At 43.7% G+C, this 14212-nt stretch overlaps 1 protein-coding gene across 1 annotated transcript in view; it reads right to left on the bottom strand.

The window, feature by feature from the left end:
• Positions 1-14212, bottom strand: part of CAPN6 (calpain 6) — a 521958-nt gene that overhangs the window by 77333 nt on the left and 430413 nt on the right. The window contains exon 11 of the mRNA XM_086918437.1: positions 3316-3437. Coding sequence (XP_086774563.1) covers positions 3316-3437 — 122 coding nt within the window. The remainder of the gene's footprint in view (positions 1-3315; positions 3438-14212) is intronic.

The following is a 14212-nucleotide window of genomic DNA, read 5'->3' as shown; positions in this document are numbered from 1 at the left end:
TGAGACATAGCAAAGGCACATCGGGCTACCAGTCCCTACAATTTTGCCAAGTTTCGTGGAAATCCATTCAGCCGTTCGGGCTAAAAGTGAGGTCGACCGCCCTATGGAAATTAACATGGGGAAAACACGTTTTGGGACCCCCCTTTTTTCTCGGCCCCCGCTTGACGAATCCCCTCCAAACTTTCAGGCAAGGACCGGAGCGCCGCGAGGCAAATTTGAGGAAATTTTCAGGCAGATTCCTCAACCGGCGCCAAAGTTATTCCCAATAGAATGTTGCGATTTCCCTATTGAAAATAATCCTAACTATAACTACCTACTGGCGACCGCCAGTAGGTAATATATATATATATAAGACATCTATAAAATCAAAAGAACCAATTACTGAGACAATCTAACTAAGGATGAGAGAAATGCCTTAAAAAATCTGATGGATGATAAAAATATTACAATAAAAACAGCAGACAAAGGTGGAAACATCGTCATCTTAAATACAAAAGACTATGTAGCAGAGGCACATTCACAGCTGAATAACAAAAAATATTACAACAAATTGTTAAATAATCCCACCAAACTGTTTAAGGACAAACTAGATCAAAAACTCAAACTTTGGAATGATCAAAATCTGATCGATCTAGACAAAATGAAGTTCCTTAGCACGGAATACCCAGTAACAGCGACTATTTATTTCCCACCGAAGGTGCATAAGAACCCACTTAGACCACCAGGGAGACCAATAGTGTCATCAAAGGGATCTCTGATGGAACCAGTGGCCAATTATATAGACTTCTTTCTTATGCCGTTTGTGACCAACTTGAGTTCTTATCTAAGAGACACAACAGATCTCCTGAAACATCTTGAAGATTTATCGTGGCAACCTACTTATCTATTGGTGACAATGGACATTGTATCTTTGTATACAAACATTGACAATGACATCGGCCTAAATGCAACAGCATTTTTCCTGAAAGAATGAGGCATCCAATTCAATAGACATAACCAAATGTTGATTGACATGGTGGAGATGTGTTTGACCCAAAATGTTTTCTTATTTGGTGAGGAAATTTACCAACAAATCCATGGATGCGCCATGGGTTTTTCCTTTAGCCCTGCATATGCCTGCCTCACAATGGGGTGGTGGGAACAAGTGGCATGGCACCCAGACAATGATTTTTATGTAAATAAAATCGCTAAATGGACAAGGTATATAGATGACCTTCTAATCATATGGGAAGTAACAAGCCAAGAATTTGAAAGTTACTTTCAGATCCTCAACTCCTCTACTTCCAACATCAGATTCACATATAACATCAGTAGGAACAAAGCTATTTTCCTGGATACCGAGATCTACATCCGGAACAATAAAGTTGAAACTACACTATACAGAAAAGAGACTGCCACCAATTCAACCTTGCACTTTGACAGTTTCCATAAACCATCTGTGAAGGAAAACATTCCATACGGGGAATTCCTCAGATTGAGGAGAATCTGTTCAGAGGAAGAAGAATGGAATAAAACCAGCAAAGCTATGGCCCAGAGGTTCAAGAACAGAGGATACAATAATAAGATCATAATGAAAGGATGGCAAAGAGCGAATATGAAGAATCGAAGGGAAGCCTTAATATCCAAAAAAGAAACTAAAAACATTGTGGAGGATTCAAATTCTGAAAGAGAAATAAGACTAATCCTAAACTATAGCAGGGAATCCAAACAAATCATAAACATCCTAAGAAAAAACTGGAAACTATTACATCTTGACCAAACAACTGGAAAAATAATGGGCAAACACCCATTGGTCACGTTCAGAAGAGCAAGGAACTTAAAGGACAGATTTATTCAGAGTCACCATAAAGACCATACAAAAAGAAAAAAAGGAATCCAATGGTTGAATACTAAAGGATTTATAAAATGTCAACACTGTAAGGTTTGCCAGATTGCAGTTAATACAAAGGAAGTGATGCTACCAACCAAAAAGATGTGGCAAATAAAACAATTGATCGATTGCATGAGTACACATGTGGTGTACGTAATTGAGTGCCCGTGTTCGCTCAAATATATCGGAAGCACCAAAAAGTATTTCAAAAAACGTATCCTAGAACACATAAGAGCGACTATAAACAAAGATCAGAGTAATGCAATCGCGAAACATATGGAAATGGCACATAATAGTGATTGGAAATTGCTAAAAACTTATGCCCTTGAATGCATATTGCCACACGAAAGGGGAGGAGATCAGGAAAGACAATTAAGATGCAGGGAATCGAGACTAATCCTGAATTTCCGAACAATGACCCCTTGGGGTTTAAATCAGAGCGAAGAACTGTATGTGCATTTATAAGAGACAGATGGAGGGTGTGTGTCTAACACAAAGTTGTTCCTGTGTCCAATATAGAGAAAGCAACTAACTTCAAACAGAAAACTATTCAAATCTGTAGTGGTAAACTGAAATGAAATAATGTGATTTACAATGGTATGAGACAGACTATGAATTCATGTTAAACAGTAGAAATGACATGTTTAGTGGGTGATAGAAAACAATGAGATCATTTATAAGTGACAATAATAGACTAATAGGATATTCATAATGTACCCATATTTTCCAAAATGTGAATTGAGTCTCATGGAAAACGAGGTGTAATACAAACCCACTGGAGGGCCTTATTACAGATTACAATTGACCGTGAACAAGCGACTGCTGTTGCGAAACGCTCTGGTTTGTGTTAATGTTGGAGATTTGATAAAGCAATAAAGAACTTGGGAAATACTGATCCGTGAGTGCTGACTCATTCCCTTGAGGAAAGGGATTTGTACAAAATAATCCAAAAGCGGGGCTCTGCTTAGGAGTCATGGCACCGGTGGAGAGAGCACCATAGGATTGTGAGACGGAGCCAAATTGGTGGATATATATTTATATATATATATCCCATTATATATGCTGAATACATCTGTAACCATCCCTAAGTTTATGTCGTGAAACATAACAATACTTTTTACATTTCTGCAACATGATCTTTTTAATAAAAATAGTCAGCCCTGATGTCTCTGAGGAAAAGGTCAGGAAAATGTGAAAGTTCTTTAGTCAAAGATCGTTAGCATAAAAGACTCCGGCAGGATAATAACATCTTGAACTGCTTATTCGAATATATGGTCAAAGCTGCGTTGAAGCAAAATGTCAGCACTCTTACTGTAACAATCACACATTCGCAGCGCAAGTGGGAGACATGTAGCTGTAGAAATTAATATTCATTAGTTTGAGCTCAACCATTAAGTTGTCATAAAAAAAACACAAATTTTTCAAATTATGTGTCTTAAACCTACCTTCTGACTGATCTTTCATTGTTAGTCCTTCAACACTGTGCACTAAAATCTGTGTGACTCTCCGGGGATTACCAAATATGTAATTCCAGAATGTTATTTTCGGCCGATCGAGCTTTAGTTCTCTAAGTAAAAAAAGTATTCAGCCATTAAAAAGGCAATTCATTTTTCAGACACTAATTCAATATTGGAATGGTAAAGAACAATGTAAATGTATAGCCATTGGTATCGGTCGCTCTGCGTATCAAACATTTTGCACAATGTATTTAGAAGTTTAAGGCTCCATGTGAATAAAGTGAGTCCTAGATGCAGAGGAAAGATCGCATCCCAGAAATGGGTGAGTCTAGTGAGTATTAATTCAGATGTATTATTTACTCACTCGCTCACTTACTCACTCATCTGAGAACTTTAGAAAGAGTTGCAGAAACCTACTAAGTAAAATTGTCATTAAAGATAACTTTATGCTAGATTTCAGGTCACAATTTTTAAAAAGTTTGCAAAATTAGGGTGGTCTTCCCCATGATGTGACACACGTGGGTAGTATGTGTGTTTATTAAGAGACCAAAAAATGAATATTTTGTCTATTGTCTCTTTCAATTTGTTTGTGCTGCTTTTTTATGATGTGGACAAAAAACAAAGCTGTCAGAGTGCTTTACAGAGCATTAATTTCACAATTTGCCAAATGGAGTAATGATGATTTTGTAGGTGAATAACACTGAAATGGAATATAAGGTGGACCCAACTATAAGTATTTGAGAGTAGGGAATTAGGGAAGAGAGAGGGGGGTCTTCCATGAGAAAGGTTTGAAAATAATACGGTCAACCAGTACATTTCAAACCTAATTTTCATAAGCCACTGGTGTGCCAAGTCAATATAGCTTGACGCTTTCCAGATGTTGACCTCATTTTCTCTGAAATGTGCAGTGGGCGCTCTCCATGTGTCTGTAATTACCTCCATTGTTTCAGTGCAAGCATGTTGTAATCGGTGGCTCCCATATGAAATGTATGCCCTCTTACACCAGCATTAATTACAATATGCAATGCCAGTATTTTGTCACCAATGTCACACAGATATCATGGGTAGCGCATCTGCAAATAATTACATGTCATAGTCATCGTTTCGTCATGGTCACCTGCCCCTCACCCCACTTGCCATTATTCTTCTCCCTTATATCAACAATTACTTTAAATATACCAGCACCAGCACGTTGCCATAAATATCCATGTGCCAAGAATCAATATTCCAGCTGCAGCATCTTTCTATGGGTACCCCGAATCCCAGACATTACCTCCAACATGCCAGCCTCATCCTTTTGCTATGAGTACCACAAATGCCATGAACTACCTCTAATATGCAAGTGTCAGCATTTTGCCATGGGTACCCCATATGACGAATTATTTCCAATATCGCATCTCCAGGGTGTGAGTCTGGAATGTTGAGAGGTAAATATAATATTACCACAATATTGATTACTAAATATGAAAGACAAACATATCAACAGAGAAATAGACATAGGTAAGTAGAGGTTTTCTGTACTTTAGCTCTACCAATTTGTACCTCGAAGATGTATGTATATCTTCAAGGTACATAGATGTGGAATTAAGAATAATACATGTTTACTTACTTTCATATACTTACCTGTTGATATTTTTGCCTTTGATGATTGGGTAAAACAATATTTACCTTGTGATAATCTGGACTAACGCCCATTCCAGCATTTTCCCCATATAACAAGAATTAGGTCCAATCTGCCAGACCCAGCAGCAGACTTGCATGTGTTACACACACAGACACACACAATGCACACACACTCATTTATGCTCACTTACATTCATCCACTCACTCCCACTCCTTCATTCCTACACACTTAGGGCCCCATTAGGATGGCGGACGGATTACCCCCACCGGGCCGGAGGTAGTCACCGCCGGCCCGGCGCGACAGGGGCAATCCGCCCTCCATCCCTGTAGAAAAGATCCCCGCCATATTACAATGGCTGGGGGTCCGCGGCAGACGGAAAGACCGTCCGCCGCTTTTCCGCCCGGTCAACATGTCGACTGGGCGGAAAAGGGTTCAATATGGTGGCGGTGTCTGAAAGACACCGTCAGCCATATTAGAATGTGCATTTTTCAATGCCTTTCCGTGGTGGCATTGCTGCCACTGAAAGGCATGCGGAGTCTGCATGGGGGCCGGTTGCGGGCCCCCATGCACTCCAGGGGGGTGCGTGGTGCACATGGAGGGTACCTATGGTACCACCCTGCCTTTTAAAGAACAACGTTGCAGGCGCCGTGCTGTGCATGTCAAGTTGTGCTTTGAAAAGCACAATATGCATTTTTAGCATTGCTGCGGGCGATGCTTTTAGCACCGCCCACCGCAATGTTAAAAATACGGGATGCGCCCGCCAGTGTGGCGGGCGCATCATAATGGGGGTGTGCAGTACCACCGCTAGCATTGCGGGCGGTCCCATTCCCCACTGGTATACTAATGAGCCCCTTACTCTCAATCTTACTCTCTCGCTCACAGTTTCAATCTTACTTAGGGGCTCATTAGTCAAGTCCGCCATACCAGTGGGGAATGGGACCGCCCGCAATGCTAACGGCGGTCCCGCACACCCCATTATGATGCGCCCGCCACACTGGCTCGCGCATCCCGTATTTTTAACATTGCGGCAGGCGGTGCTGAAAGCACCGCCCACCGCAATGCTTAAAATGCATGTTGTGCTTTTCAAAGCACAATGTGACAGGCACCGCGCGTGCCAGCCATATTGTTCTTTGAAAGCCCATGTGCACCCCCCCGGAGTCCATGGGGGCACGCTGCGGGTCCCCCAAGCAGACTCTGCATGCCTTTCCATGGCGGCAATGCCTCCACGGAAAGGCATTGAAAAATGCACATTCTAATATGGCTGGCGGTGTCTTTCAGACACTGCCACCATATTGAACCCTTTTCCGCCAGGTCGACATGGCAGAAAAGCGGCGGGCGGTCTTTCCGTCTGCCGTGGACCCCCCAGCCATTGTAATATGGGGGGGGGGGTCTTTTCTACAGGAATGGCGAGCGGATTGCCCCCGCCGGGCCGGTGGTGACTTCCGCCGGCCCGGCTGGGGCAATCCGCCCGCCATCCTAATGGGCCCCCTCGTATGTATTTATTGCTCTTTATATAGCACAAGCCTAGCTCTGAAGCATGATGAGAGGGTTCGGGCGACGATCTAGACAAACGTGTACAACAAGTATGGAGATTAAGAGGTTGGTTTGATATTACATGATGTTGAGTCTACCACTAAGGTTGGGATTTAAACCTGGCTCCCAGGTTCCAAAGACAATCACTCAAACTGATAGGCCACACTCCTTCATTTTCACTCACCTTCCTGTTAGTCACATCCATTCAAATTCACTTACTCATTCCCAGTTACGCTTACTCACTCCCACTCATTCATTGTCACTTGCAATCACTCTCTGTATTACTTACTATCACTGACTGACTTATTTCCACTCACTCTCACTTAATCTTACTTTCCACTCATTCTCTCACACACTCACTCATGCTCCCTTACATTCACTCACTCACATTTACTCACTCTCACTTGCACTTACTCTTTCTCACAGTGCCTCAGTCCCAATTACTCTAACCCTCAGTCTCACAGCAGGCTTATTCTCCATAGTTTCACGTATTCTCACAAACTCTGACTCATTCTCACTAACAATTTCACTTACTCACTCATTTTCACACACACACATATATATACACATACACACTTGCTCAAACAAACATGCTCTCTCTTTCAAATAAAATACACACAAACACACACACCCTCACCCTCATGCACATACACATTTAACATATTTTTCCATTTGTCTGACTTCGGCTGCCTGCACTGGTCCACTTCAGCTTCTCAGCTTCTGGTGCCCTGACCTCGGTCTGGCAAACATCTCCTTCCCACCTCAAGCTCTGAAGCAGGAAACTGAATGTTAATGTATGTGCACTGAATGCACTATTCCCTGATCAAAATTCACTATTCATCTTATTTGTTTCACCTGACTCTCTCTTGCTTGGAGGTCAGGGCGGGGCATCACCAGCTCTGGACAATCCCTCAGGTGGATGGTGCAGGCTCCTCTGTGCGCCTGCACCAGCCATCCTACATCAAGGATCTGCATTTTTTTTTAAAAATCATATCAATAGCGAATAGTGGGCTAGTATTCACTATTGGTAAAATAAAAAAGGTACACAAATTAAGGAGGGTAGAGGCTCAACACCAATATGGATGATCCATCACTGCACTCAAATACAAACATACTAAATACAGAAGTTTTTTTAATGACTACATTTTATTGTTTTTCAAAAGTAACAGCACACAGTTGATCGATTCCACACTGCAATACAATAGACAATTATTCAGTAGGCAATTAATCAGTTTACATATAATATTAAGATCCCTCACTCAACCCATGATATTCCGTCCACTTGTCCCAGACCTTTGCCTGTGTCCCTGGGCATCCCCGTGCCTCATAGATTGGTCGTTCCACCAGTCCACACCCCCCCTCTATTCCCCATTGAAGGGGGATCCGGTGATTTTCACTTGTGGATGATGTCCCTTTTGACCACCAACGTGGTCCCCCCAACAAAGGTTCTTTCCATCTTCTACCCCCCACGCTCCCCCAACAGGTCCTGGGGTTGAGGTCCACTGGGCATCCTAGGATCTTGGATAGTTCCCTTCCTTTTCCCTCCTAGAAGGGGTTCAGTGCAGGGCAAGCCCAGACCATGTGGAAAAAGTCAGCTTTGACCAGATAGCACCTGGCACAGAGAGCTTGGGTGGTTATGCCCATTCTATGTAGTCACTGGGTGGTCAAATAATGATGTGCGAGTAGTTACATTTCAAACATATGGAGAGTGCAGGGATGACCAGTTCTATGGGGGCCACCCGGGCCTCACGCCAGTCATCGAGGTTCCTGACTTATGCCTCCCACCTCTGACGTAGTACTGAAAAGCGGTCTGGGTTTTAGATGACCAGGGAACGCTAGACTCTAGAGATGGCTTCTTTGCCCAACCTCCCAAGTAGGATTTTGGCCTCGAGGGGGTTAAAATCCAAAATTTGTGTAATGAAATGAAATGAAAAATACATTTATGTAGCGTGATAGCTACCCTGAGGCATTCCAGTTCTGTGAACAGACGTAGGCAGAGGAAAAGAATCAGCGGTTGTTAAAAAGTAAGGTTTTCAAGAGTTTGTGGAAGATTAGGAGATTGGGCTTCGTCCGCATATGGAGGAGGAGAGCATTCCAAACCTTGGCGGGGTTATAGGAAAAAGAGCGTCCACTGCATCTAGCTCTTTATTCTGGGCAGTAGGGTGAGGGAAGAGGATGTTGAGCGGAGATGCTTGTTTGGCTGGTAGGGTGTTATCAGGGACTGGCTGATTGAAGAGCCTGTTTTCCAGAAAACCTTGTGCGCAATGCACATGGCTTTAAATTGGATTCTCTCCCTGACCGGTAGCCAGTGGAGACTCCCTAACGCAGGGGCTGCCGACTGTCGGTGAGGAGTCTGGAGGAGCGTGCGGGCTGCACAGTTTTGAATTATTTGAAGCTTGCTTATGGTAGAGTGCGGGGCCCCTAGATAGAGGGCGTTCCCATAATCCAAACTGGAGAGAATGAGTCCTTGTACCATGATTTTTTTTTTGCTTGAAATGGGAGAAGGGAGAGTATTTTGCGTAGCATCCTCAGCAGACCATAGCAGGTTGCCGACAGTTTCGCCGCCTGATGATTAAAGCTGAGGGAGCTTTCCAGCCATATGCCACGGCTTTTGATCTGTTCTTTCGGTACTGGAGCGGAGCCATGGAATTTCGGCCAAACTTGATCCGACCTGAGAGAGGGGGAGTTTCCGAGGAGCATAATCTCGGTTTTGTCCCCATTAAATTTCAGGTAAGAGAGTTCCATCCATTTGGCCACGTCCTTAAGACAACTTTCAAGATTACTTGATGATTTTTCGGGGTGGTTTAATGCCACCACAAGCTGAGTGTCGTCAGTGTAGGTGATGATTTTTATGCCAGGGGACTCATGTAGATATTGAATAATGTGGGGCTCAGAGAAGAGCCTCGAGGCACACCACAACTTAGGGGCATCCTTTTGGAAACAACATTGCCTTCAAAGACCTGTAAGGATCGATCACTTAGGAAGTAATGTAGCCAGGCGATGGCATTCCCTGATACCCCCAGATCCCTTTATCTCAGAATCAGCGTGTCGTGGTTTACAGTGTCGAATGCAGCACTGAGATCGAGAAGAATGATTGCTGCAGAACCTCCCTGATTCAGGATCCTTCTTGCCTACTCCGTTACAGCAAGGAGGGCGGTTTCGGTCCCGTGTTGGGGACGGAAGCCAGTCTGTGAGGAATGGAGTAAGTTGTTTGTTTCTAAAAACTCTACCAACACTGAGTTAATATGTTTTTCCAATGTCTTACTCAGCCAGGGAAGTAGGGAGATGGGGCGATAGTTGCTCAGGTTGTTCTCGTCTAGATTTGTTTTTTTTAAAAGGGCCTTTAACATGGCACATTTCCATGCCGGGGGGACAACTCCAGCAGAGATAGAGGCATTCAGCAAGTCGAGGACAGTTGGTATGACGCTTGTTATGACTGGTAACAGGGCGCAGGGAGACGCTGAGTCTAAGGGGGAGCCTGATTTGACCCGGAGCATGATGGAATCTAGAGATACGAGATCTTAGGGAGGTACCTGCAAGAATGTTTCCCAAAAGGGCATGGCTTAGAAGTTAACAGTGAGTGTGCAATCCTTATCACATTTGAAAGACTATAGGACCACTTACAAGAGTGCCAATTTTTGTGTGGCAGGAGGGATCCGCATGGCGGTCATTCAACTAGGCTGTACTAGATACAAAAATGATCCAGAGGCTAACCTAGTGAAGAACGCAACAGTTGACATTATCTACACCTTATATCATAGTTCGATACACGCTAAAGGTGATGATGGAGGAGCAAAGTTTTCAATTCCCCATCAAATGTTAGATAAGAAGTAGTAGTGCTTATAACCTGTGGGATGGATTACCAAACACTTGGTATAGTTTAAGAGAAGGGATGCTGTAGATGTAGGAGAGTGTCTGAGTTCCTGAGTTCATATTGCCGTCTTCAAAAACTATGCTTCGGTGTAAGACAGACTGGTGTATTTTGCATGTATTTCTTTGTGCATGATGCATGGAAGTTTGAATAAGCTCCCTGCTAGTGAGGGAAGCCATTCTAATGGCACCAGAATAGGAGACATATGGTTGAACTTTCTTGAGCCTATAACATCCTGGTTGCTGCATTCAGAATTGCTTAAGGTGTGGCAATGTTCATTTTGGCAATCCGATCTAGCAGAGAGTTACCATATTCGAGCCTTGAGACAATAGGTAACTGAAATACCTGGTCTGAAATAAGTGGCTGGGACGCGCTGTTTAACACCACAGGGAAATCTCAGTTGAAAGTATAGACTTTTGGCCAGAGACTTCTCATATTCCACACTATTTGGCTATAATTGTTTAAACTGAGCCACCTTAAAGTCAATTTTGAACTGATGAGCAATAGTTCAGAGGGGATCAAGAGGAGGTCTGCTTTTAGGGTTTCTGTTTTGGTGATGGTGTGTTATCGAGGACTAGATGCCTTCTAGGACCGGAATAATTTCTTCAACACAACAGCCATCAACAGGCAATGGCAAAGGCACTTGTCTAGGGTTTTGCAGAGGTCAGCTAGCCATGGACACTACCATACCAGTTACATGTGTTCTCTTGTGCCGATTTTTCTCTCTGATGTTTTGTTTGAGCTACCACCATCTGCGCCTGGCGTCCCGCCGACTGTCTGCACTGCTATATGAGTTCAAACGAACCTCATAGTTTAGCCTATTTTTAGGCTATGTACTCCTTGTTTTTTGGAGAATCAAGTCTTTTCACGCGTTATGTCTATTAGGCCAGATTCATACTTTTCTGTATTCACAAAGGTAAACTTAGACCAAAAGTCTAACTTTGCTACTTTTCGGTATTCACAATGGTAAGTTACTATTAGTAAAGTTTGACTTTTGGTCTAAGTTTAGCTTTGTGAATGCCGAAAAGTAGTGAAGTTACTCAAAAGTATAAGTTTACCTTTGTGAATCGGGCCCACTGTTTTTAATTCTGTCATATTCTTTGCCAAGAAATGAGTGTATTCATCATACATATTTATTTCAACAGTGCACCCTAAGTGCTTCCTTTGTCCCCAGTGCATTTCTTGCTATGTTCCTAAGCCCTACTTCAAGGAGTTAAGTTGCATTCACATTAATGGATGGGAGATCCTTGTGGGCATTCGTATTACGTCACTCCGTCGTGTGGCATTCTCTTCTCTTGAAATCAATGCATTCAAATGATTTACATGTGTGCCCTGGCAGAAACATAGCAGTGCAGCTCACAATATGCCAGAGATTACTGCCATTGTGCCAGAGCCAGCTTGTGGACAGGGATTTCCATAATTGTGCCAGTATGTTACCAGAGATTACCACTATTGTGCAAGATCTACCATTTTACAAGGAATGTCCACCACTGTGCCAGTAGCTGCATGTTACCATGCCATGGTTAGCATGTTGCCAGCAACTACTCACTTTGTGCCAGGTCTAGCACTTTAACAGATACCACCACCATAGTGTCATGGCCAGCATGTTGTAAGGAATTACCATCATGCCAGGATCTGCATTTTACCAGGAATTACCTCCACTGTACCAGTGGCTGAATATTCTTTGGGCCTCACTGCTTTTCTACATTGAAAGACAAAGAAAATAAAATTATAACTTGTGTTAATCATCATTTTATTTGCTCCTACTTCCATTCTCGGCTTTGCATGAGGGGTCGGGGACATGGGAGGAGTGGTAGCACCCTCCTAAAGTGCGCAATGACTACTCGGACCGCCCAAAACAGTCTTGTGCACTTCGAATGTTCTCCGTGCAGGTTGCATTACAGCCTACATGGAGAACATGCCCAGGTCTACGGAGGAGAGACGGGCGAGGAAGCGGCAAAAATGTGTGTTTAAAATTTTTATTTCATTTTTTTCATAGCCGCTTCTCCTGCGTTCTCCCCCCTCCCCTATCCTCCCCACTCCTGTGTCCTCCCTGCCTCACGCGTCCCCCCTTCATGCCCCCCTACCACCGATCTGTGCTTGCTGCACCGGGTCCCATTCTGCACAAAAACCATCATACCCACAACGCAGGCACCCTTGCAATATGAGGCAAGGGTGTCAGCAGTGGCACATGGCAGTCAATAGTGCACCAGCACAGGGAATTATCACCCATGCACCAGGGCCAGCATACTTCAAGGGCTTCCAACCATTTTGCCAGGGCCAGCATTTTACCAGGAACTACCCCCACTATGTTAGGGCCAGCATATTGCCAGGGATTACTACCTTTGTGACAGGGAAAGCATGTTACCAGAAATTACTTCCAATGTGCCACAGCAAGCATGTTGCAGGGAATTACCACCAATGTGCCAGGGTCAGCATGTTGCCAGGCATTATCACTATTGTGCTAGGACTAACAATTTGCCAGGAATTACCACCATTATGCAAAGGCTAGTGTGTAGCCAGGAAAAACTAAGAGTGTGCCAGAGTCAGCTTGTTGCCATGAATACCACCATTGTTTCTGAGACATCATCTTGTTCAGATTTACAAACATTGTGCCAGGCCAGTATATTTTCCAGGGATTTCCACCCCTGCGTTGGGGCCTGCATTTTACTTGGAATTTCTCACATTGCACTAGTACCAATATGTTGTCAGAAAAACTGCCATTGTGCCAGGCCAGCAGATTGCCATGGATTACCACTATTGTGCTAAATCCAGCATTTCATGGGTGGGAGCTGTAGGAAAAACTCACCCTAACTAGAAAACACTAACAGTCTCACGTGCACAACCACATGGAACTGCATGCACAGACATGCACTTGCACACACAGACATACAGGTACACAAACAGGCATGTGCACACTCATTTGCACACAGTCAAATCCGCACATATACAGACACACACACACCCGTACACGTCACATTCAGACACACAAGTACACACACTTGTGCACCCACACAGTGAGGATTTATTTTATTGTGTACCAGTGTGAGCCTGCTGCTTCTTTCCTCCCCTTGGATCCTGTGCTCCTGATGGTCTTCCTTGGAGCTTCTGGGGAGGGCCACATCCTATCCTATATGTTGTGCAAGGATAGACCCCTCTTTGGTTTCAATCGACCTTGCCACATATTGCTCCCATTGTAACTGCACAATACCTATACAATTACCCCCTGCCACTATTAATCAAGCAAGGAACGAAAAAGAGGACGTTATTATAATCGCTTTGATTAATGCCCGCTCACTTTGTAAGCACAGGCAGGAGATTGCAGACCTTATAACCGATTTCAAACTGGACATTCTTTTTGTCACAGAAACGTGGACAGATACATCATCAGAGCCAGATCTGGCAATTGCAGTACCTGAGGGATACAAAGCCTACCGCCAGGATAGAGTCAGGAAAAAAGGAGGTGGACTGGCTATAATAGCCAGAGAACGATTCCCTGTTAGAACGAACCCAATTCCATCTACCTCCTGTGAAGCCATGCAGTTTGCCATTAAGTTATCAGCCCTTTTTAATTTTAAAGGAATACTAATATATCGCCCCCCTGGAACGAAAACAGGATTCCTCGCTAATATTAATACCACTATGGAATCAGTTGCCACCGAAAGTTCATTCACGGTCCTAGGTGACCTGAACTTTCATCTGGACCAAGGCCATCTAACAGACACTGCCAATCTAATTTCCGATATGGAAATGCTGGGGTTAAAACAACGGGTTACTTCCCCCCCCCATTCGGCCGGCCATACTTTGGATGCCATATTTTCTAACGTTGAAGCTCTACAAATAACTAATATCCTACC

Source organism: Lissotriton vulgaris, chromosome 4_1 (genome assembly GCF_964263255.1).
Source record: "Lissotriton vulgaris chromosome 4_1, aLisVul1.2, whole genome shotgun sequence".
NCBI lineage: Eukaryota > Metazoa > Chordata > Amphibia > Caudata > Salamandridae > Lissotriton > Lissotriton vulgaris.
Note: the sequence above shows the minus strand (reverse complement) of the source record. Positions and strands in the feature narration are given on the sequence as shown.